The following is a 26,054-nucleotide window of genomic DNA, read 5'->3' on the forward strand; positions in this document are numbered from 1 at the left end:
CGACCACCTTGGGTAGTATGAACTTGATTCTATCTGACAAAATTTTGGTTGGCAATTTGTAATCGCTGTTAAGGAGCGAGATTGGGCGATACGATCCCGGATCTTCCATGTTTTCGCCCCGGCTTTAGTAACACCCTGACCACTGCCGAGTTGAAATATAGGGGCAAAGGGGAGCCTTCCATTATGGCATTGAAGGCCCTGGCCAAGGGTACACTAACTTTATCTACCAGTATCTTATAGAACTCTCCTGAGAACCCGTCTGGTCCCGGGGCTTCAGGGGTTTCAGTTTCTTAATTGTTTGGGATACCTCCTCTGCTGAAATGGGGCTCATCAAACTGGTTTTATTACCCTCTGGAATCTGTGGTACTTCAATTGAATCCCAAAATCTAGACTGTGAATTTGTGTCGATAGGTCCCTGGGTGTATAATTTTTCATAAAACTGTCTGAAGATCTCTAATACCTCCACTCCCCCTGTTTTCCTGACTCCCTCAGGTGTTTTAAGGGCTGCCACCACTGCTGTTGGCCTCGACCCCCTAATCAAATTAGACAGAAGTCTTCCATTTTTTTTCCCATGTTTATAAAACTGGAAGGAGGTGTCAGATGTATGTCTGGTGGTTTGTATTTCCATTATAGAGTCAAAGTTGGTTTTAGCTTGTAAATACGCTGACTTGGTATTGTCATTGGTGTTTTGTTTATATGCCGCATAGGCTACCGTCAAGGCCTCCTGAGCTGTCAATATATTCTTAGAGCGGTCCTTTTTGTACTTACTAACGAATGCCATTACTTCCCCCCTCATGACTGTCTTAGCTGTCTGCCAATAAAGTAAAGGGTCCTCTACATGATCTTGATATGTATGGGAATAATCTGCCCACCTTGCCTCTAATGCCTGTCTGAACTTGATGGAGCCAGCAAGATACGAGGGGAACCTCCACTGTCTGTGGTGTCCTATATCAATGCCTGTTTCCATCAAAAACCAAATCAATGAGTGGTCCGATATACACATAGCATTGATGCCTGCATCCAGCAGCCTAAGGAACATGCTGGACGAAGGCATCAGATAATCAATACGCGACAGCGTCCCATAGGCTGCCGACAGACATGTATAATCTTGGGTGAAGCAACCTCCAGTAGTCCAACAAGTGCAGCTGATCAACAATATACTTTATATCTATAGTATGTTTAGGGGTACGCCTTGTGGTGGAAGCTGACCTGTCCATCGATGGGAGAGCCACCATGTTGAAGTCCCCTCCCACCACAAGCTGAGAGTCTGCATAAGGGTACAATTTGTTCATCAATCTACGAAAGAATTTTTTAGAATACACATTTGGGGCATAAACATTGCAAAAAATAAACGTTTCCTGTAACATTGAGACCTCAGTGATCACAAAACGGCCTGTTGGGTCAGCATATAACTGTGAGCACTTAGGGGCCACGGCTGATCTGACCAGTATGGCTACCCCTCGTGCCTCAGATGAATATGAAGCAGAGGCTGCCACCATGAACCCCAACACTCCCAGCTTGGCATGTTCACTCTCTGTGAGGTGTGTTTCCTGTAGCATAGCTACATCCGCTTTCTGTTGTTTCAAATACAATAATATTTTTTTACGCTTGATAGGGGAATTAATCCCCCCTACATTCCAAGAGCAAATTTTCAATTGAGACATATCACCCAGTATCTAAGTAACTCAGTATAGCATCCCTGGATTTTCTGCAAAATGACCAAACCCCCCAACCTGGGGGAAATGTCCCCAAAAACCCCGACATAAAATAAACTTTCAACTTCCATTGACGGTCAGATTGCCCCAAACATAGGGTCTCTACTTTTCCGTCGCAACTCAGTGGTAGCATAGAACTTCCGTTTAACAGTTCGTAGGAGTGTTCTTAATGCGAAAACCACGGGGCAATTTACTGGCCCGATAGTAATCCGACAAGGAGGATCCATGCAGCTGGAAATCAATCTCCCGCCGGCGTAATTTGAATAGATGATGTTGCAGTTCATCGATACTGTGATCCACTGCAGCTAGTGCAGGATCAACCTCAAACAAAATATCACTTATCTCTGCTGGTGTATATGTAAAGGTGGTTCCAATAGCAATGGAAACATTCTGGCACCCAGGGGCATACTGGGAAGCCGATACTCCTGCATGATCCATGATGTTACTTGAAGGAGCAGAGAGTAATAAAAGTAGTGCTGTGCAATCACAAACAAAAGTCCAATAGATCAAGCAGGTGCCATGCAACTAATCACTGCTAGCAAGCAATGAAATAGATATAGTTCCAAGACTGCCGGCACTTTGAGTGCCGGCAGTCTTGGAAATATATATATATATATATATAGACATGCGACGGTGCGGCACTCCTGGTATAAATGAAGACTCGCAGACAGGAAACTGTAACAACGTTTCAGTTCATTAGAGAACTTTTTTCAAGTGTACAAAGAATAAACAGTATACAACATACCTTTATAGTAACCTCACCCAATGTGTATGCGGCTTGCCAGAGCGGGACCTCACTCCCGTCCGGTACCGTCGCAGAAAAAATGACGTCATCACGCACCAGCGTGATGCATGATACAGGTTACACGAAAAACATCAACGTTTCGATGCCCGCAGCATCGTTGTCAAGACGACATGCAGCCTGTCGATATACATACGTATGTATATCGACAGGCTGCATGTCGTCTTGACAACGATGCTGCGGGCATCGAAAGTTGATGTTTTTCGTGTAACCTGTCACATCGTTTTTATGCTTTGATATGCTCTACTAAAATTCATTGAAAAGACCCCTGGAGTGACACTGCTTTATTCTCTTGATATATATATATATATATATATATATATATATATATATATATATATATATATATATATATATATATATATATATATATATATATATATATATATATATATATATACAGACATTGGATGGGCTCTGCACACACTAAATTAACTGATAATAAATAGTGGAGATTTGGTTCATGAATTGATCAATGCATTTAAGCCTGCAGCCCCCGTCAAGTGACCCCACTGTTCTGCAGGTCCTACCACTATCGCTGAAAATGGCTGCAATACACATAGCTATCACATCAATGTTTGATACCAGGCATGCTATCAGGTCTGAAGCTCACAGCAGACTTTGCTTTTATAGGTGAGCAGCTACCAACACACCTGTCACTAATCATCTAGGGAAATGGCTAGCATAAGCTATGGAATCTTAGTTAAAAACAGGGTGCATGAGAGAATGTGACCACAATGAGACTAATTAAAAAAATTAATCTAATAAACAATATATACACTTAACATCGGCACTCACCTTTCCTAGTTTTGGGGTGCCCTATGGCTTGTGACCACATTGTTTAAACAGACATTGGATGGGCTCTGCACACACTAAATTAACTGATAATAAATAGTGGAGATTTGGTTCATGAATTGATCAATGCATTTAAGCCTGCAGCCCCCGTCAAGGGACCCCACTGTTCTGCAGGTCCTACCACTATCGCTGAAAATGGCTGCAATACACATAGCTATCACATCAATGTTTGATACCAGGCATGCTATCAGGTCTGAAGCTCACAGCAGACTTTGCTTTTATAGGTGAGCAGCTACCAACACACCTGTCACTAATCATCTAGGGAAATGGCTAGCATAAGCTATGGAATCTTAGTTAAAAACAGGGTGCATGAGAGAATGTGACCACAATGAGACTAATTAAAAAAATTAATCTAATAAACAATATATACACTTAACATCGGCACTCACCTTTCCTAGTTTTGGGGTGCCCTATGGCTTGTGACCACATTGTTTAAACAGACATTGGATGGGCTCTGCACACACTAAATTAACTGATAATAAATAGTGGAGATTTGGTTCATGAATTGATCAATGCATTTAAGCCTGCAGCCCCCGTCAAGGGACCCCACTGTTCTGCAGGTCCTACCACTATCGCTGAAAATGGCTGCAATACACATAGCTATCACATCAATGTTTGATACCAGGCATGCTATCAGGTCTGAAGCTCACAGCAGACTTTGCTTTTATAGGTGAGCAGCTACCAACACACCTGTCACTAATCATCTAGGGAAATGGCTAGCATAAGCTATGGAATCTTAGTTAAAAACAGGGTGCATGAGAGAATGTGACCACAATGAGACTAATTAAAAAAATTAATCTAATAAACAATATATACACTTAACATCGGCACTCACCTTTCCTAGTTTTGGGGTGCCCTATGGCTTGTGACCACATTGTTTAAACAGACATTGGATGGGCTCTGCACACACTAAATTAACTGATAATAAATAGTGGAGATTTGGTTCATGAATTGATCAATGCATTTAAGCCTGCAGCCCCCGTCAAGGGACCCCACTGTTCTGCAGGTCCTACCACTATCGCTGAAAATGGCTGCAATACACATAGCTATCACATCAATGTTTGATACCAGGCATGCTATCAGGTCTGAAGCTCACAGCAGACTTTGCTTTTATAGGTGAGCAGCTACCAACACACCTGTCACTAATCATCTAGGGAAATGGCTAGCATAAGCTATGGAATCTTAGTTAAAAACAGGGTGCATGAGAGAATGTGACCACAATGAGACTAATTAAAAAAATTAATCTAATAAACAATATATACACTTAACATCGGCACTCACCTTTCCTAGTTTTGGGGTGCCCTATGGCTTGTGACCACATTGTTTAAACAGACATTGGATGGGCTCTGCACACACTAAATTAACTGATAATAAATAGTGGAGATTTGGTTCATGAATTGATCAATGCATTTAAGCCTGCAGCCCCCGTCAAGGGACCCCACTGTTCTGCAGGTCCTACCACTATCGCTGAAAATGGCTGCAATACACATAGCTATCACATCAATGTTTGATACCAGGCATGCTATCAGGTCTGAAGCTCACAGCAGACTTTGCTTTTATAGGTGAGCAGCTACCAACACACCTGTCACTAATCATCTAGGGAAATGGCTAGCATAAGCTATGGAATCTTAGTTAAAAACAGGGTGCATGAGAGAATGTGACCACAATGAGACTAATTAAAAAAATTAATCTAATAAACAATATATACACTTAACATCGGCACTCACCTTTCCTAGTTTTGGGGTGCCCTATGGCTTGTGACCACATTGTTTAAACAGACATTGGATGGGCTCTGCACACACTAAATTAACTGATAATAAATAGTGGAGATTTGGTTCATGAATTGATCAATGCATTTAAGCCTGCAGCCCCCGTCAAGGGACCCCACTGTTCTGCAGGTCCTACCACTATCGCTGAAAATGGCTGCAATACACATAGCTATCACATCAATGTTTGATACCAGGCATGCTATCAGGTCTGAAGCTCACAGCAGACTTTGCTTTTATAGGTGAGCAGCTACCAACACACCTGTCACTAATCATCTAGGGAAATGGCTAGCATAAGCTATGGAATCTTAGTTAAAAACAGGGTGCATGAGAGAATGTGACCACAATGAGACTAATTAAAAAAATTAATCTAATAAACAATATATACACTTAACATCGGCACTCACCTTTCCTAGTTTTGGGGTGCCCTATGGCTTGTGACCACATTGTTTAAACAGACATTGGATGGGCTCTGCACACACTAAATTAACTGATAATAAATAGTGGAGATTTGGTTCATGAATTGATCAATGCATTTAAGCCTGCAGCCCCCGTCAAGGGACCCCACTGTTCTGCAGGTCCTACCACTATCGCTGAAAATGGCTGCAATACACATAGCTATCACATCAATGTTTGATACCAGGCATGCTATCAGGTCTGAAGCTCACAGCAGACTTTGCTTTTATAGGTGAGCAGCTACCAACACACCTGTCACTAATCATCTAGGGAAATGGCTAGCATAAGCTATGGAATCTTAGTTAAAAACAGGGTGCATGAGAGAATGTGACCACAATGAGACTAATTAAAAAAATTAATCTAATAAACAATATATACACTTAACATCGGCACTCACCTTTCCTAGTTTTGGGGTGCCCTATGGCTTGTGACCACATTGTTTAAACAGACATTGGATGGGCTCTGCACACACTAAATTAACTGATAATAAATAGTGGAGATTTGGTTCATGAATTGATCAATGCATTTAAGCCTGCAGCCCCCGTCAAGGGACCCCACTGTTCTGCAGGTCCTACCACTATCGCTGAAAATGGCTGCAATACACATAGCTATCACATCAATGTTTGATACCAGGCATGCTATCAGGTCTGAAGCTCACAGCAGACTTTGCTTTTATAGGTGAGCAGCTACCAACACACCTGTCACTAATCATCTAGGGAAATGGCTAGCATAAGCTATGGAATCTTAGTTAAAAACAGGGTGCATGAGAGAATGTGACCACAATGAGACTAATTAAAAAAATTAATCTAATAAACAATATATACACTTAACATCGGCACTCACCTTTCCTAGTTTTGGGGTGCCCTATGGCTTGTGACCACATTGTTTAAACAGACATTGGATGGGCTCTGCACACACTAAATTAACTGATAATAAATAGTGGAGATTTGGTTCATGAATTGATCAATGCATTTAAGCCTGCAGCCTTCCCACTGCAGCTCACATCATTGAGTCTCTACCTTTGGGTAGAGACTATAATGGTTGGTATCTTTTTTTTCCCTTTTTTTATGGAGTCGTCTTCCCATGTATAATCTTTTTAGAACTTTGCAGCCCATCTTATTTTTTATTTTTTGCAGCGGTGATGGGTAATGCAAAAATAGGAAGAATTTTTTTTTTCTAAAGCAGGCATCATGAGTTATCCAAATATTTATTTGTTGATTAAACTTATTTTTTTGCATACTGTACGACTTGATTATTTTTTTCTTTGAGGTGATTTTATTTCTTATGATTGGTCAGTGATGTTTAACCACTGTAAAAATCTAAATGCAATACTAGCCATTTGTCTTGGCTATACGGCTATGGTATTAATGCATGGCTTTAAGTGCAAATTGGCATGAAATTATTTTTCCATTTACAGTCTCTCCAGCAGTTACGAAGCTCAAATGAAGAGTCTGCTGCGGATTGTACGGATATTTTGCCATGTTTTTCGCCTTAGCCCTTCGTCTCCCAGTAATGGAAATGACATGGGCTACAACGGAAACAAAACGCCAAGAAGCCAGGTGTTCAAGGTCAGAAAAGTATATGACGTTTTTAGGAAGATAGACGTAAAAGAGATGAATGTGACAAAGCATGCACTCATTTATCAGACCCCTTCTCAACAGGAAGTAAGTTTGGTTAATTTCATGCATGTCTGCTTTCAGTTTAGTTCCCTTTTGCCTGTCATTCATTCAAATGCTATTAGGTTTACTTTATTCTTTTCGCTTTTACTTTTTTTTTTTCATTTTATTTTATTTTCAGAACTCTATCCACCTCTGATTTTATATTTCCACCCATTTTATTTAAAATGTGTATTTATATTCTTATTCTATACTTTATGATGTAACATCCGATTCATTTAAAGCATATTGGTGCAAGACATTACTTTTATAATTAAGTATCTCAAAGACCATTATTTTTTATTTTTTATTTTATATGAGAGAATATATTAGTTATTGAGTCTAATATTTTACTGTTAAATATAAACCAAAATACCCATTCTATATTATAATATAATTATAAGAAACTATAAAAAAAGACGTGTATATAGTTTTATATATACCTGGCTCCAACTGGGGTATGACTTGGCTTGTGACGCCTTTTACATTGGTGTCCCTATCCAGCATAATGCTGGGTTGGTGACGTCATTGAATGCGGGTCCAGAGACTGCATTTGGGGAGCTCCTCTCCCAGCATCGGCAGTTTCAATGCTGAGAGGGGATTTTGGGTTATATCGACCTTGGTTAACAGTTTACACTACACTCCGTGTTTAAACCACCTTTCTACACTAGTTGAAATGCAGGTTGCTTGACCCAGGTCATTTCAGCTGGGTCCTATTTACACTGCACAATATCCCGGGTTACTGCCTCTTCATTTGTAATAACCCTGGATATTTATGGCAGTGTAAAACTTCATATACTTTTAAATTTAGTGCTTTAAATTTTCACGAGTCGCTCAGACCCCAATAAACTTTGCCTTTCATTAAGCTGTAACTTATACCTAAGAGTTCTACAGCATGTGTAATGTCATCATTATTAGTTGGGAAGACATTGTCTTATTGGATCGTCCCATTTTGTTACTGGACAATGAGCTTTTAGAAAACTGAATAAGATAAACATGCTGATGGGAATAAAGAAGTTTAGCTTGTTTTTTTAATGAGGGGGTGGAAACATTTTAATATATATATATATATATATATATATTTTGCAGGGGGGGAGTAGCACACCTTGTAAGTTCAGATACTGGGCTCCGGTGCCCGTCCTAAGAGACTAAGATAAGTCTCCCCATGTACAGATGCAAGTTGGCGGCACCCGGAGGCAATGAAGACAAGACACTGCAGTTGGTGATCAAACGTTTTCGATGTATTGATTTCACATCGTCATCAGGATGCAGTACAAACAAAGTGAACATAACTTTATAGGAAATACCTTCACCACGTGAAAAAATCCAAGAGAGGCTGGTCAGGTGTCAGAGCGCCCACTAGTGACGCGCTCACCTGGTTACCATGGAAACCAGTAAGGTACCGTGAAAAAGTGACATAAGGTATAATGTAACAAAATCGTGAACAATAATCTAAGTACAGTGTGGCAAGAAAGGGTTAAAATGTACAGTGTATCAAGGTACCAAGTGCGGAAAATGTGGCTAAAAGAAATAATATATAAAAAAGAGAAAGATGCAACATCGGCTATTGGCATACGGTGATGCATACATCAAAGTAGGAGCCTGTAAAGGTAATGGAGCGCAACGGACTGGCTACACAGGCGTACATCTTAACAAATTACACATATGCATATAAATGAGCGGCATAGCCTGGACCAAAAGCAAAAAAATTCAATGCATAAATTGTATAAATAGATTGTACAGATAAATTGTACAGATAAGTTGTACAGATATGTTGCATGAAACGGGCGTACACACAGAACGATAAATGAAGTGTCAAAGCAGAAATATAACATGGGGTAAGTTTAAGTTTAAAGAAAGCAGTGAAGGCCGGCAGACTCATTGAGCCCCTTAGGGGCTAGCGTACCCAGTTCGTGTATCCAGCGAGCTTCTCGCCGCAGCAGACGGAGTGAACGATCACCTCCTCTGATGTTGGCAGGCTCGTGATCAATGATGGTGTAACGAAGTGTAGGGAGACCATGTGCCCTCTCAATGAAGTGTCGCGCTACAGGTTGGTCACTGTGACCACTAGCTAGGGCAGCTTTAATCGTAGATTTGTGTCCCGCAATGCGCTCTCTGAGGGTGCGATCGGTCTTGCCGACGTACCCTAATCCACATGGACATGTGATAAGGTAAACAATGTACCTGGTGGTACAGGTTACTCGATGTCGTATGGTGATGCGTCTACCCGTGTGGGGATGGGGAAAGTCTTTGCCAGTAACAAGTGCCCTACATACAGCACAACCCAAGCAACGGTAACACCCCTTATGTTTTTGTAGGAATGTGTTCTGTTCAGACTGTGCTTCCTTAAGGCCACTGATGTCTGTCCTCATCACCCAGTCTCGTATGTTTTTGCCTCTGCTGTAGCACGGCATGATTTTGGTATCATGTAGTCTAAGGTCTGGGTCGGTCCCGACTATGGGCCACAGTTCTTTGGAAATTTTCTGGATTTGGGTACTATGGGAGTTAAAGTGATTAACCCATGGAATCCTTTTGCTGGGTGCTTCCTTTTTGGATGAAGTAAGTGCCCGTTCTCTGCTGATCTTGAGTGCTTTATTTTTGGCTATGCGAAGTTGTTCAAAGTTATAACCCCTGGCAATGAAGTCCTGGCTCATCCTGTCTATGTGTCGTATCGCTGCCTCCTGGTCAGAGCAGATCCTAACTGCTCGTAAGAATTGTGAGTAAGGGAGCGATAACTTGAGTTTTTCAGGGTGAAAGCTGCTTGCATGCAATGATGTATTGCGGTCAGTAGGTTTACGATATAGTTCTGTACTGATCACGCCATTAGCAAGGCTAACCTGTACATCAAGGTAATTGACAGTGTGCGGACTCATGTTATAGGTAAATTGTACGGGGTGTTGGGTATCATTATGGGTACTGATGAAGGTTTCAAGCGCTGCTTCACCACCTGACCATATCACAAACAGGTCATCAATATACCTAGTATAGAATACAGTGTTATTGGTAAATTCGGTATTATTGAACATGATATCCTCCTCCACCATATACATGTACGCATTGGCGTACGATGGAGCCACATTCGACCCCATCGCACACCCAGAGGCCTGCAAGTAAAATGCATTGTCAAACATAAAGTAATTACATGTCAGGACCATCTCGAGCAAGTCCAGTACCAGATCAACATCAGGTCCAGAGTACCATTGATTACCATCAATCAGACGTTTAACAGCCCCCACACCCTCCAGGTTAGGAATAACAGTATATAGGCTGGATATGTCCAAGCTGCAAAGAATGGCATCCTTATGTATAGTTCCAATGGAGTCAAGTTTTTTCAGGAACATGGTGGTGTCAAGTAAATGACGGGGGTGGTTGACAATACAGGGCTGCAGGATGGTGTCAAGGTAGGTGGAAATCTTTTGGAACAGGCCACCTCGGGCTGAAATTATTGGTCTGCCCGGGGGGCATTCAAGGGATTTATGTATCTTAGGCAAAGAATAAATGAGGGGCACAGTCGGATTGCTAGTCGTAAGGGCAGAGCAAAGTGCTGAGGTGATGAAACCATCTTGGACAGCTCTCTTGAGTCTGTCATTAAGCCGTTTAGCAAATGCTGTGGTAGGGTCAAAGTCAAGTTTGCGATATACATTAGTATCACTCAATTGTCGGGTTAATTCTGCACTGTAATCAGTCAAATTCTGGATCACAATAGCCCCGCCCTTGTCGGCGGGACGAATAATTATGTCAGTGTAATTAGACAAGTCTTTGAGTGCTTGCATCTCAACAGAGTTAATGTTGGATCGCTTACCCTTCCGATGGTCTGGCTTCTCCATATTCAATTTGACCTTACGGTCAAGGAGGCGATTGAAGGTCTTGATGGACGGATTGGCCGATGTTGGATCAAATCTTGACCGGGGTTGTAGTTTTTGTAGAGCAGGAGGTAATGGTGTTGTAGCAGATGCGTCAGTCATTCTGTCCTCAGCTTTAGCCCCATGATAAAATTCATGTAGCTTAAGCTGTCGATTGAGTTTGTATTTTTCCACAGTCGATTTCATACTGTCAAGTTTAACAGTTGGCACAAATGACAGGCCACGTTGGAGAATTTGTTCTTCAGTCAATGTGAGTGGGTGATCTGACAGATTGAAGATCATGCTTTCACTTTGCGGTGTAGCGGGGGTCGACCTGCTTGACCTCTTCCACGTCCTCTTCCTCGCTTTTTCTCCCCCACGGCGGGTTCTCCTTCTCTTCCGCGGTGGGTACCAACCCCTAAAGGGGACCTTACAGAAGTGTTATGTTCACCTGTACCTTCTGATTCGCTGTTGGTAGCTTGGTCTTGTGAGGAATCGGATTGCCAAAGTTGTCGGTAGTTCTTTGGTCGGTAGTAGCGGTTGCGATTGTGAGGACGTTCGTTGCCACTTGCCCACTGATATACCCGGTTATGTTCGTAGTCGGCATTGACCTTTGCAAGTTTTTCTTTTTTAAACTGTATTAGTTCATTTTTGTAAGTGGCAATTTGGGCTTCAAGCTTGTCAATCCACTTCTGGGAGGTGTCCTGTTGGAATTTGGTGCGGTGTTGTAGTTCAAAGGCAGTTATTTTCTCCTTAGAGATCGCCAGTTCACGTGAAGACTCTTCAATAACGAGGAGTAGCAGATCAAAACTGCATTTGTTCAGAACCGCTATCCAGCGTTTGCAGAAGGTCGGGTTGGAGCGGCCAATAGTGGGTGCGTTTTTGACACGGAAACCTCTGGGGATCCGTTTATCCTTATAATATCCGCTCAGGGTTATCCCATGCAGTAGGTAATCAACTTCTTTTTGTTTGAGCCTGACCCAGTCTTTGTACAGATATTGTAGAGGTACGGGTTCAGCAGTTTCACAAAGAAGTTCCTGAAATAGAATGGACTCTGCTTCAGCCTCAGAAAATGTCAGTCTGGTGCCTTGGGTTGCGAGGGCTATATTTTCGGTGATGGTACAACCTGGTAGGTCATCGTCAGCTGCGTCCGTCATAGCCGATGTGCAGGACCACAGATGTTGGATAGTGGTGTTAAAGGTGATTCCTGTGGGTTTTATAGTTGTAGGGTGCTTTATCCAGATGAGACAGTAGCTGCAGACTGCTGGATCATCAACGATATTTTGCAGGGGGGGAGTAGCACACCTTGTAAGTTCAGATACTGGGCTCCGGTGCCCGTCCTAAGAGACTAAGATAAGTCTCCCCATGTACAGATGCAAGTTGGCGGCACCCGGAGGCAATGAAGACAAGACACTGCAGTTGGTGATCAAACGTTTTCGATGTATTGATTTCACATCGTCATCAGGATGCAGTACAAACAAAGTGAACATAACTTTATAGGAAATACCTTCACCACGTGAAAAAATCCAAGAGAGGCTGGTCAGGTGTCAGAGCGCCCACTAGTGACGCGCTCACCTGGTTACCATGGAAACCAGTAAGGTACCGTGAAAAAGTGACATAAGGTATAATGTAACAAAATCGTGAACAATAATCTAAGTACAGTGTGGCAAGAAAGGGTTAAAATGTACAGTGTATCAAGGTACCAAGTGCGGAAAATGTGGCTAAAAGAAATAATATATAAAAAAGAGAAAGATGCAACATCGGCTATTGGCATACGGTGATGCATACATCAAAGTAGGAGCCTGTAAAGGTAATGGAGCGCAACGGACTGGCTACACAGGCGTACATCTTAACAAATTACACATATGCATATAAATGAGCGGCATAGCCTGGACCAAAAGCAAAAAAATTCAATGCATAAATTGTATAAATAGATTGTACAGATAAATTGTACAGATAAGTTGTACAGATATGTTGCATGAAACGGGCGTACACACAGAACGATAAATGAAGTGTCAAAGCAGAAATATAACATGGGGTAAGTTTAAGTTTAAAGAAAGCAGTGAAGGCCGGCAGACTCATTGAGCCCCTTAGGGGCTAGCGTACCCAGTTTGTGTATCCAGCGAGCTTCTCGCCGCAGCAGACGGAGTGAACGATCACCTCCTCTGATGTTGGCAGGCTCGTGATCAATGATGGTGTAACGAAGTGTAGGGAGACCATGTGCCCTCTCAATGAAGTGTCACGATTAAAGCTGCCCTAGCTAGTGGTCACAGTGACCAACCTGTAGCGCGACACTTCATTGAGAGGGCACATGGTCTCCCTACACTTCGTTACACCATCATTGATCACGAGCCTGCCAACATCAGAGGAGGTGATCGTTCACTCCGTCTGCTGCGGCGAGAAGCTCGCTGGATACACGAACTGGGTACGCTAGCCCCTAAGGGGCTCAATGAGTCTGCCGGCCTTCACTGCTTTCTTTAAACTTAAACTTACCCCATGTTATATTTCTGCTTTGACACTTCATTTATCGTTCTGTGTGTACGCCCGTTTCATGCAACATATCTGTACAACTTATCTGTACAATTTATCTGTACAATCTATTTATACAATTTATGCATTGAATTTTTTTGCTTTTGGTCCAGGCTATGCCGCTCATTTATATGCATATGTGTAATTTGTTAAGATGTACGCCTGTGTAGCCAGTCCGTTGCGCTCCATTACCTTTACAGGCTCCTACTTTGATGTATGCATCACCGTATGCCAATAGCCGATGTTGCATCTTTCTCTTTTTTATATATTATTTCTTTTAGCCACATTTTCCGCACTTGGTACCTTGATACACTGTACATTTTAACCCTTTCTTGCCACACTGTACTTAGATTATTGTTCACGATTTTGTTACATTATACCTTATGTCACTTTTTCACGGTACCTTACTGGTTTCCATGGTAACCAGGTGAGCGCGTCACTAGTGGGCGCTCTGACACCTGACCAGCCTCTCTTGGATTTTTTCACGTGGTGAAGGTATTTCCTATAAAGTTATGTTCACTTTGTTTGTACTGCATCCTGATGACGATGTGAAATCAATACATCGAAAACGTTTGATCACCAACTGCAGTGTCTTGTCTTCATTGCCTCCGGGTGCCGCCAACTTGCATCTGTACATGGGGAGACTTATCTTAGTCTCTTAGGACGGGCACCGGAGCCCAGTATCTGAACTTACAAGGTGTGCTACTCCCCCCCTGCAAAATATCGTTGATGATCCAGCAGTCTGCAGCTACTGTCTCATCTGGATAAAGCACCCTACAACTATAAAACCCACAGGAATCACCTTTAACACCACTATCCAACATCTGTGGTCCTGCACATCGGCTATGACGGACGCAGCTGACGATGACCTACCAGGTTGTACCATCACCGAAAATATAGCCCTCGCAACCCAAGGCACCAGACTGACATTTTCTGAGGCTGAAGCAGAGTCCATTCTATTTCAGGAACTTCTTTGTGAAACTGCTGAACCCGTACCTCTACAATATCTGTACAAAGACTGGGTCAGGCTCAAACAAAAAGAAGTTGATTACCTACTGCATGGGATAACCCTGAGCGGATATTATAAGGATAAACGGATCCCCAGAGGTTTCCGTGTCAAAAACGCACCCACTATTGGCCGCTCCAACCCGACCTTCTGCAAACGCTGGATAGCGGTTCTGAACAAATGCAGTTTTGATCTGCTACTCCTCGTTATTGAAGAGTCTTCACGTGAACTGGCGATCTCTAAGGAGAAAATAACTGCCTTTGAACTACAACACCGCACCAAATTCCAACAGGACACCTCCCAGAAGTGGATTGACAAGCTTGAAGCCCAAATTGCCACTTACAAAAATGAACTAATACAGTTTAAAAAAGAAAAACTTGCAAAGGTCAATGCCGACTACGAACATAACCGGGTATATCAGTGGGCAAGTGGCAACGAACGTCCTCACAATCGCAACCGCTACTACCGACCAAAGAACTACCGACAACTTTGGCAATCCGATTCCTCACAAGACCAAGCTACCAACAGCGAATCAGAAGGTACAGGTGAACATAACACTTCTGTAAGGTCCCCTTTAGGGGTTGGTACCCACCGCGGAAGAGAAGGAGAACCCGCCGTGGGGGAGAAAAAGCGAGGAAGAGGACGTGGAAGAGGTCAAGCAGGTCGACCCCCGCTACACCGCAAAGTGAAAGCATGATCTTCAATCTGTCAGATCACCCACTCACATTGACTGAAGAACAAATTCTCCAACGTGGCCTGTCATTTGTGCCAACTGTTAAACTTGACAGTATGAAATGGACTGTGGAAAAATACAAACTCAATCGACAGCTTAAGCTACATGAATTTTATCATGGGGCTAAAGCTGAGGACAGAATGACTGACGCATCTGCTACAACACCATTACCTCCTGCTCTACAAAAACTACAACCCCGGTCAAGATTTGATCCAACATCGGCCAATCCGTCCATCAAGACCTTCAATCGCCTCCTTGACCGTAAGGTCAAATTGAATATGGAGAAGCCAGACCATCGGAAGGGTAAGCGATCCAACATTAACTCTGTTGAGATGCAAGCACTCAAAGACTTGTCTAATTACACTGACATAATTATTCGTCCCGCCGACAAGGGCGGGGCTATTGTGATCCAGAATTTGACTGATTACAGTGCAGAATTAACCCGACAATTGAGTGATACTAATGTATATCGCAAACTTGACTTTGACCCTACCACAGCATTTGCTAAACGGCTTAATGACAGACTCAAGAGAGCTGTCCAAGATGGTTTCATCACCTCAGCACTTTGCTCTGCCCTTACGACTAGCAATCCGACTGTGCCCCTCATTTATTCTTTGCCTAAGATACATAAATCCCTTGAATGCCCCCCGGGCAGACCAATAATTTCAGCCCGAGGTGGCCTGTTCCAAAAGATTTCCACCTACCTTGACACCATCCTGCAGCCCTGTATTGTCAACCACCCCCGTCATTTACTTGACACCACCATGTTCCTGAAAAAACTTGACTCCATTGGAACTATACATAAGGATGCCATTCTTTGCAGCTTGGACATATCCAGCCTATATACTGTTATTCCTAACCTGGAGGGTGTGGGGGCTGTTAAACGTCTGATTGATGGTAATCAATGGTACTCTGGACCTGATGTTGATCTGGTACTGGACTTGCTCGAGATGGTCCTGACATGTAATTACTTTATGTTTGACAATGCATTTTACTTGCAGGCCTCTGGGTGTGCGATGGGGTCGAATGTGGCTCCATCGTACGCCAATGCGTACATGTATATGGTGGAGGAGGATATCATGTTCAATAATACCGAATTTACCAATAACACTGTATTCTATACTAGGTATATTGATGACCTGTTTGTGATATGGTCAGGTGGTGAAGCAGCGCTTGAAACCTTCATCAGTACCCATAATGATACCCAACACCCCGTACAATTTACCTATAACATGAGTCCGCACACTGTCAATTACCTTGATGTACAGGTTAGCCTTGCTAATGGCGTGATCAGTACAGAACTATATCGTAAACCTACTGACCGCAATACATCATTGCATGCAAGCAGCTTTCACCCTGAAAAACTCAAGTTATCGCTCCCTTACTCACAATTCTTACGAGCAGTTAGGATCTGCTCTGACCAGGAGGCAGCGATACGACACATAGACAGGATGAGCCAGGACTTCATTGCCAGGGGTTATAACTTTGAACAACTTCGCATAGCCAAAAATAAAGCGGTACTCTTTACTTAGAAGGGCGCCCACGATTTTGATCGTGGGCATCGTTAGTAAAAAATCTCGGGCATCTCGGGGATTGAATGCACTAAAAAATCGGGTGAGATCAATCGACGAGATGCCCGAGATTTCCCATAGGGAACAATGTTAAATGTCTCAATTGACCCAATTTTCCTGTTCAATGCCTCAATTGACCCGATTTTTCCATAGGAAACAATGTTAAATGGGCCACAGAGGCCAAATAGGCACCCTGAAGTGTATAATGGCCACCCGAATTGTTAACGCCACCCCACGATCAACGTCAACCCGATGCGTGGCGAGCGCAGCGAGCCCGCGAGGGGCGGCGGTACGCGTCCTACGACCTTTTCATACCCCCACTATCCACGTCGGCGTGGAGTTGAGAATAGAAAGTGTGGCGAGCGCAGCGAGCCACCGAGCCCGAAGCGTGGCGAGCGCAGCGAGCCCCGCGAGGGTACGCGGACAGCTGTGAAGCCCGCGAGGGGACGCGGATACCTGTGAAGGTATCCGCGTCCCCTCGCGGGGCTCGCTGCGCTCGCCACGCTTCGGGCTCGGTGGCTCGCTGCGCTCGCCACACTTTCTATTCTCAACTCCACGCCGACGTGGATAGTGGGGGTATGAAAAGGTCGTAGGACGCGTACCGCCGCCCCTCGCGGGCTCGCTGCGCTCGCCACGCTTCGGGTTGACGTTGATCGTGGGGTGGCGTTAACAATTCGGGTGGCCATTATTCACTTCAGGGTGCCTATTTGGCCTCTGTGGCCCATTTAACATTGTTTCCTATGGAAAAATTGGGTCAATTGAGGCATTGAACAGGAAAATCGGGTCAATTGAGACATTTAACATTGTTCCCTATGGGAAATCTCGGGCATCTCGTCGGTTGATCGCACCCGATTTTTTAGTGCATTCAATCCCCGAGATGCCCGAGATGGGCGCCCTTCTAAGTAAAGAGTACCAATAAAGCACTCAAGATCAGCAGAGAACGGGCACTTACTTCATCCAAAAAGGAAGCACCCAGCAAAAGGATTCCATGGGTTAATCACTTTAACTCCCATAGTACCCAAATCCAGAAAATTTCCAAAGAACTGTGGCCCATAGTCGGGACCGACCCAGACCTTAGACTACATGATACCAAAATCATGCCGTGCTACAGCAGAGGCAAAAACATACGAGACTGGGTGATGAGGACAGACATCAGTGGCCTTAAGGAAGCACAGTCTGAACAGAACACATTCCTACAAAAACATAAGGGGTGTTACCGTTGCTTGGGTTGTGCTGTATGTAGGGCACTTGTTACTGGCAAAGACTTTCCCCATCCCCACACGGGTAGACGCATCACCATACGACATCGAGTAACCTGTACCACCAGGTACATTGTTTACCTTATCACATGTCCATGTGGATTAGGGTACGTCGGCAAGACCGATCGCACCCTCAGAGAGCGCATTGCGGGACACAAATCTACGATTAAAGCTGCCCTAGCTAGTGGTCACAGTGACCAACCTGTAGCGCGACACTTCATTGAGAGGGCACATGGTCTCCCTACACTTCGTTACACCATCATTGATCACGAGCCTGCCAACATCAGAGGAGGTGATCGTTCACTCCGTCTGCTGCGGCGAGAAGCTCGCTGGATACACGAACTGGGTACGCTAGCCCCTAAGGGGCTCAATGAGTCTGCCGGCCTTCACTGCTTTCTTTAAACTTAAACTTACCCCATGTTATATTTCTGCTTTGACACTTCATTTATCGTTCTGTGTGTACGCCCGTTTCATGCAACATATCTGTACAACTTATCTGTACAATTTATCTGTACAATCTATTTATACAATTTATGCATTGAATTTTTTTGCTTTTGGTCCAGGCTATGCCGCTCATTTATATGCATATGTGTAATTTGTTAAGATGTACGCCTGTGTAGCCAGTCCGTTGCGCTCCATTACCTTTACAGGCTCCTACTTTGATGTATGCATCACCGTATGCCAATAGCCGATGTTGCATCTTTCTCTTTTTTATATATTATTTCTTTTAGCCACATTTTCCGCACTTGGTACCTTGATACACTGTACATTTTAACCCTTTCTTGCCACACTGTACTTAGATTATTGTTCACGATTTTGTTACATTATACCTTATGTCACTTTTTCACGGTACCTTACTGGTTTCCATGGTAACCAGGTGAGCGCGTCACTAGTGGGCGCTCTGACACCTGACCAGCCTCTCTTGGATTTTTTCACGTGGTGAAGGTATTTCCTATAAAGTTATGTTCACTTTGTTTGTACTGCATCCTGATGACGATGTGAAATCAATACATCGAAAACGTTTGATCACCAACTGCAGTGTCTTGTCTTCATTGCCTCCGGGTGCCGCCAACTTGCATCTGTATATATATATATATATATATATATATATATATATATATATATATATATATATATATATATATATATATATATATATATATATATATATATATATATATATATATATGTATATGTATATATGTTGTGGGGCAATATTTTAAACTTGCCCGGTACTAACTGACAAGAGGGACACTGGGGACAATGGGCTTAAGTTGGAAGGCTGAGGAGTAGCAACTAAATAGTTAATTCTATTGAGGCTGAAACTCCAGCTCCCACCCACTTCCTACTCCAACTCAGTTTTTTTAATTCTGAGCCTGCAGGAGAGGCCCAAAGATGTTAAGAGGCTTTTGTATGTTTCTAGTCTTTTGTTTAGCAAATTTTCCCCAGTTCACCTCAGCTCCTTTATGGGACTCTGTTTACCCACAGAGCAGGGTTACTGCACCAGTAGCTTGGAGTTGTTACCACATGACTGTAATTTTTTGTCTGAATGGCAGTGAGGGGACACCAGGCACCCATGGGTGTGCATAGTTTCCAAAATACATCAGCTTTTGAAGAGCATCCTTTCAAATAAGCTGCATTCTTTGACCCCCCCCCCCTCCCCCACACACACATGCTGTCACTTCATATGCATCTTTTAGTAACTTACGGTTCCATCTTAACAGAGCCATCCCATTCTGTAAAATAAACTCAATTGGGGGATCAGAGTGGCAATAAGTGCTGCACTTGTTTGTTTAGCCCCTCTGGTGAACAGTGTTTTGATTTGGAAGATTGTGATAGCAATGTTGGTTGTATTGACAAAGACCTATAAAAGGTCTCTCCTCATGCCTGTTTTTAGCTGAAGGTAAGTAGTCTGCTAGCTGCAGGTTGTTGCACTCAGTTATATATGAAGAGTCTGTTCATAGTTGCACAATAGAGCAATGAAGCAGCTGTTAGTGTGTTATATACTCATCCTACACATTGCTGCAGGGAAAATGAGTATGATACAGTACTAGCATGTGCTAATCTATGTTTAAGGCATGCATGTTTAAAATATTAATATTAATGGATAAACTATAATAAGCATTAAAGGGATGTGATATACCCCTTGTGTTTTTACATACCTTATACCTATATCTTTTTTTTTCTATATAATCACTATGTAAGCATTGTTGATTTATATTCCTAAACCTGATTTTCAGTATTTTAATTATGTGCTTTGATTTTGGTTTAAGCTTTATTTTATTCCTTACAGCCTTTAGAATTACTTTGGCACTCCTTAGATGAATGGTTAGTACTCATATCCACGGAACTGACTAAAAGCAAGAGGGACTCCACCAACATCACTTGCATTTTGCTGAAGCAGAAACCACTAGATCCTCAAGATCTTTCTCTAGCTCATCAATCAGCCATCGGAGAGAATGGAAGCACAGAGCATATCTCTTTATCACTAAGCACAGATGACTTTAAAAGCTATGGAAGTGCTGGGGCTCCAGAAACTGTTGCGGATGGTCAGGATGTTATCTCAATGACTGCAAATCGTCTCAGTGCTGTCATACAAGCCTTCTATATGTGCTGTTCTTGCCAGATGCCTCTTGGGTAAATTTAGCTTTTTCTCGAGCTTGACATTGAGGAGGGGGTCAGATGCTAGTAACTATTTGTTAACTATTTGTCATCTGCTCATCTATGTGTGCCCAGTTTGTTAGCCTAACAGTTAATTAGAATAGTCATTCTAGGCGGCAGCTATCTGTGGTGTCTTAGACAGGGCTACGTGTAACGTGGCAGTAGTAGTTAGTTTTAATTAAACCTGAAATAACAGAAGCATCAGTCTGTGCCATCCTCTTGTTTGAAAATAGAAATCTAATGCAGAGCTTTTGTGTTTTACAGCTATTGATGCCTTTTTTTTCCTAATTACGAGTGAGGCTGAATTCAGTTATCCGCTGTAAATTACTTCCACTAAAAATGGAGATCACCCCAGGCTTTAATGTCTGAGGCTATTCAATTGCACATCTGATTTCCACCGATAGCTTTGTTGATGTTTGTTAAAGTAGCCTATTAATGGGCGTTAACACAGATAAACAAGCATTAATGCACAGCATCTGTGAAAAGTTCACAGATTTGTGCATTAATGCATCATGCGTTGAAAGCAGAGTTATTGGGGACAATTTTTCAACCTGAGGCAGGTTGAAAAAACCCCAGATAGCTCCTGACTTTGTGGCTTATGGGATAGCCCTGGGGGATCATTTAGCCCGCTGTAATCTACCATGGCTAATTTAATTCTGCCCTTAGTATCAGTGATCATTATATTTACATAAAGGTTTATTTTTTAGTATTAGGTTGCAGGGATGGTGGGTTTAGAAGCTACAGGGGTTCTCACTGATGGTATTTCTTACCTGACCTATTCAAATACATCCATCTGCTTCTGTTTCTGTTCATTAAGAATTCAGTATCCATGGGTACTCTGTGCAATATGAGAGAGAAGCATCCCACCTATTTGCTACACAGAGAATGGGGGATTCTGTAAGTGGCAACCTCTGTAAAAAAAAAAAAAAATGATGTTTATTTTTTAGGATGACTTCTCCGCGCTTTATTGAATTTGTCTGCAAACACGATGAAGTTCTGAAATGTTTTGTTACAAGGTAGGTTTAAATCTCACTCTGTAGTGAGTCAACTGTTTACCAAAACACCTGTATATCCGAGCTATACATGTACATGTATAATGTATTTGTAAGTATCTAGAGCTGCAGATAATGCTGTCTGTTCTTTTGTAAAACATTTTTTCAAAAGCTTTGTACTATCTTATTTTGCACCACTCCAGACAGGCCAACTAACGTTTTTGATTAGCTTGCTGGTCTCCTAAGTGGCAGTCTGTATTCAAACTGCAGACTAGTGAATTCATACACAGGAAAGTTGCCAGTCATTTCATATATCAAATATTTGCTTTAGATCATTTTTTTTTTAAAGTTTAGAACAGATAAGCTCAACTCTTTAAAGATTACATGTTTAGGTTTCTTTGTCCTATAAGTATATGTTTTGATTTTTATGGAAAATATACAGCATGTTCAACAATGACCATTTCAAATTAAGCTCCCTTGAATAGTATGTCCACCCTTTTTTTTCTTGTATGTGTAAATTGAATATGGTTCAACTGTTTAAAATTTTGTTATTTTTTCATGTTTGTTTTTAGAAATCCCAAGATCATATTTGATCACTTTCACTTTCTTTTGGAGTGTCCTGAACTGATGTCAAGATTTATGCACATAATTAAAGCTCAGGTGATCAATTTAAGTTCGGCAGATTCCTCATTTAGCGGACAAACCTATAATATGTGTGAAAATGAATATCGTTATGTTTGTTCAAGGTAGTCATGCAGTGCAAACAAACCCCTCACTTACTCCCTACTTTTCTAAAACCAATTGATATATATTTATTCCAGTACTTTTGTGAGCTTGATTCACATATTGCTAATTGTATACAGTGGCCTTGATAAAGCTGAACTAAGTCAGCGAAACGCTTGCGTTGGCTTGTAATTCTGTTTGATAATGTTTGTTAGCCTAAAAATGTATGGAATTGTGATGTTAGTGTAACAGAGCGCTGAACAGACCACCCAGGTGTCAGAAAAGACAACACCTAGGGTGAAGCAGGTAGCAATTACCCAATAGGTGCTAAGTGATCAGATATAAAAGTATTCTGAAAGCAGCAAGGGATAATTTAAACCCTGCTATACAGCAAAGGATACACCTAGCTGAGCGCATAAGTATAACTGAAGAGATATATTTATTTGAATGTACAAATACATCAACACGTATACTCTTTATTTCTGTGTATAAATGGTTTTTCTGCTTCAATAATACTTAAGTACAGGCATCTATCTCTCTCTCCTATGATCCTTATAAAATCAGTGGAGCATTAAAATGAGTCCTGCCTGAGTGAACACACTGAAATCCAGCACAATATGATTAACCGCCAGTAGGTGGCACCAAAGGATTATTTATAATAAATGGTGAAGGATATATAAAAATATATTTCCAAGAGGATCTCTATGTGATACACTCAATACAATACTATCAACCACCAGTGGGTGGCACTCAAAGGATTGGGTATACTGATAGGACATCAGATATCCTATACTAGCAGAAACCACACCACAGAGTCACATCTGTTTTATACGTGACACAACATAACCGGCGTAAATAAAACAAACATTTTTTCAAACAGGATTCGAGTGTAATTTTAAAACACCTTATTTCTTTCTATTTGAGCACATTATGTGTGTATATGTGTGTATGTAAACTATTTTAAACCCTACTTTTGGCTGTAACTACGTTCCCCACAGAGCAAATTTGGGAATATTAACGATAATATAATAAAGGTTATATTTCATGATTCCATTTTTTCAGTGCGCTCCCCAGAAAGCAGTCCCTTTTTTCTCTCTTGTACCATACAGTGGTAGATACAGTATGTTCTTAAATATTTACATATAAATAGAACAATTAATTATTATCGGATAGCGCTATACAGGATCAACCAATAGATTCATCAAAATATTAAAATACTACTAAAAATGTGATAAATCACTCTTCATGTGTCCAATGCTTGTATATATTCAAAATGAGACGTAGAATCCGTTCACGAGAATAGCCTTTATTAAGAACAAAATCCAACCCGTTTTGTCGAAAACTACTTCATCCGGGGTATAGCAAAACAAATCTTACAACAAGATCAAAATATCGAAGAATACTCTTTCTAGTACAAATACATCAAAACAATTTGAGACAGAGAGTGTAATGATAGGACCAGATTATAATGGTCATAGGGAAAATTCCCTTTCTTAATAATGAAAACTGCAATCACTGTGGGAGATCAGAACCTTCTTGTTGTAGATGAAATAATCACCATTGAAAAGATATACCACAGTATAGTGCAAAAGCAGCCTTCTCATCTACTGATTGAGAGACAGATAAATATATACAAATAAATAAATATATCGTTTCTGTAACTACCTACAGGAGGTTATTCTGGTTGACTCGCAAGGCTGTAAATTTCACCAGACGCTGCCTGCCCCCCCCCCCTCGGACGCCACATGGCTGCGAATGGATGTTTAGTATAAACATCCATTTGCGGCCTTAGGTGCATTTCTGCACTTAACGTTAGTTAACGAGGGGGGGGAGGGTTAAATTTTTTCAGATGTATTACTAGCTCACTTAATGTGCACTAGGGACAGCCTGCAGAGTAACACTGGACGGTGCTGTCCCCCGCAATCCCCCCAGTATATAGCTGCCAGGAAATGTATTAAAAGCCACCTAGGTGTTAAATCGCCCCGGCCTATTTGCATTGTCCTATCACCACTGCGGGGACATTGCTAGCCCTGCTGCTGGCTCCGGGCTGCGCACGAGATCTCGCGCATGCCCATCACAGGACTTAACGGCTCTCCTTATCGGCTGGTTGGGGGCGGGGGTTATTACATGAGGCTGTAACGGGTGCCCACATCTCCACATTATGCAGCAGAAGCAGGATCCGTTATTTAACAAGCGTTAGGGGTGGATTAATACTGCCTCACTATGTGTAAGCGGCATTTGTAATAAAATTCACACTTTGTTTATTTAGTTGAAATCTACGGAACATTGACTTTATTATTTAATGTGTAATTGAAATAAAGAAAACATGGAGTGGTCAAGCTTTTCTAAGGTTTTAACCTTTTTATTTAATCAATTACCTTTTCCTACGCTAAACTTAAAAATTTCTTTAACACAGTCCTGAAAATTGTTGTAGGTGAATGGCTGTAATTTGTATTCCTAGAGCTTTTTTTATGTTCTTCTCCTACAGCCTTTTAAGGAGCGCTGTGAATGGTTTTATGAGCACTTACATGCTGGACAACCTGATTCTGATATGGTCCACCGGCCTGTGAATGAAAATGACATATTACTGGTTCACAGAGGTATTGGGTTTTAAATCGTACAACTCTTAAACCAAACATTTTTGTTTTGAAGAGAGTGTGATTAATCCTTGTTACATATTTAGATTCTATTTTTAGGAGTAGCTGTGAAGTGGTGTTTAAATCAAACTGTGAAAAACTTAAGCAGGGAATTTCTGTGCGTTTCCATGGGGAAGAAGGCATGGTATGTCAGAATTTGTCAAATGTTTAAATATTTCTGTATTTTTTCTTTTTTAATACAAAGATTGAATTTACTACAGAATAAATATAAAAAAAATGTGTCCCTTTATGCCCTGTATTAGATCACCGTAACTTTTATTACATTCATAACGATCTAAATCTATCCATAGTTTCAAACTGGCCTTTATTATCCATCTGTCCTAGGAAGCAACACAGAAATCTGCACCCAACTTCCTGCGGGGTGGAGGGGGGTGTATGCTGCAGGAGGGCTCAGTTAAGCTGCGGGGGAAGTTATACTGCAGGAGGGCTCTGTTAGGCTGTGGGAAGGTGTTATGCTGCAGGTGGGCTCGGTTAGGCTGTGGGGAGGGTGAGGGTGATATGCTGCGGGGGGGCTTAGTTAGGCTGCCGGGGGGGTTATGCTACAGCAGGGCTCAGTTAAGCTGCAGGGGAAGTTATGCTGCAGGAGGGTTCTGGTAGGTTGTGGAAAGGTGTTATGCTGCAGGAGGGCTTAGTTAGGCTGCGCGCGGGGGGGGGGGGGGGGGGTGTATGCTGCAGGAGGGCTAAGTTAGGCTGCTGGAAGGTGTTATGCTGCAGGAGGGCTCGGTTGTGCTGTGGTGGTGATATGCTGAAGGAGGGCTCAGTTGTGCTGTGGGGGTGATATGCTGAAGGAGTACACAGTCAGGCGGCCGGCTATATTCCTATAACTGCTCAA

The 26,054-nt window shown here is 42.2% G+C and overlaps 1 protein-coding gene across 3 annotated transcripts in view; it reads left to right on the plus strand.

Moving 5' to 3' along the window:
- HACE1 (HECT domain and ankyrin repeat containing E3 ubiquitin protein ligase 1) overlaps positions 1–26,054 on the plus strand; it is a 123,038-nt gene that overhangs the window by 65,025 nt on the left and 31,959 nt on the right. For 2 of the 3 annotated variants that reach the window (XM_083176969.1, XM_083176967.1), the window contains exons 11-16: positions 7,012–7,258; positions 20,483–20,826; positions 21,798–21,866; positions 22,415–22,502; positions 25,054–25,165; positions 25,249–25,346. In XM_083176969.1, the coding sequence (XP_083033095.1) occupies positions 7,012–7,258; positions 20,483–20,826; positions 21,798–21,866; positions 22,415–22,502; positions 25,054–25,165; positions 25,249–25,346 (958 nt within the window). The remainder of the gene's footprint in view (positions 1–7,011; positions 7,259–20,482; positions 20,827–21,797; positions 21,867–22,414; positions 22,503–25,053; positions 25,166–25,248; positions 25,347–26,054) is intronic. The other variant, XM_083176968.1, reaches the window with a different exon arrangement.

The sequence above is a fragment of the Crinia signifera genome, chromosome 3 (assembly GCF_055691185.1).
Source record: "Crinia signifera chromosome 3, ASM5569118v1, whole genome shotgun sequence".
NCBI lineage: Eukaryota > Metazoa > Chordata > Amphibia > Anura > Myobatrachidae > Crinia > Crinia signifera.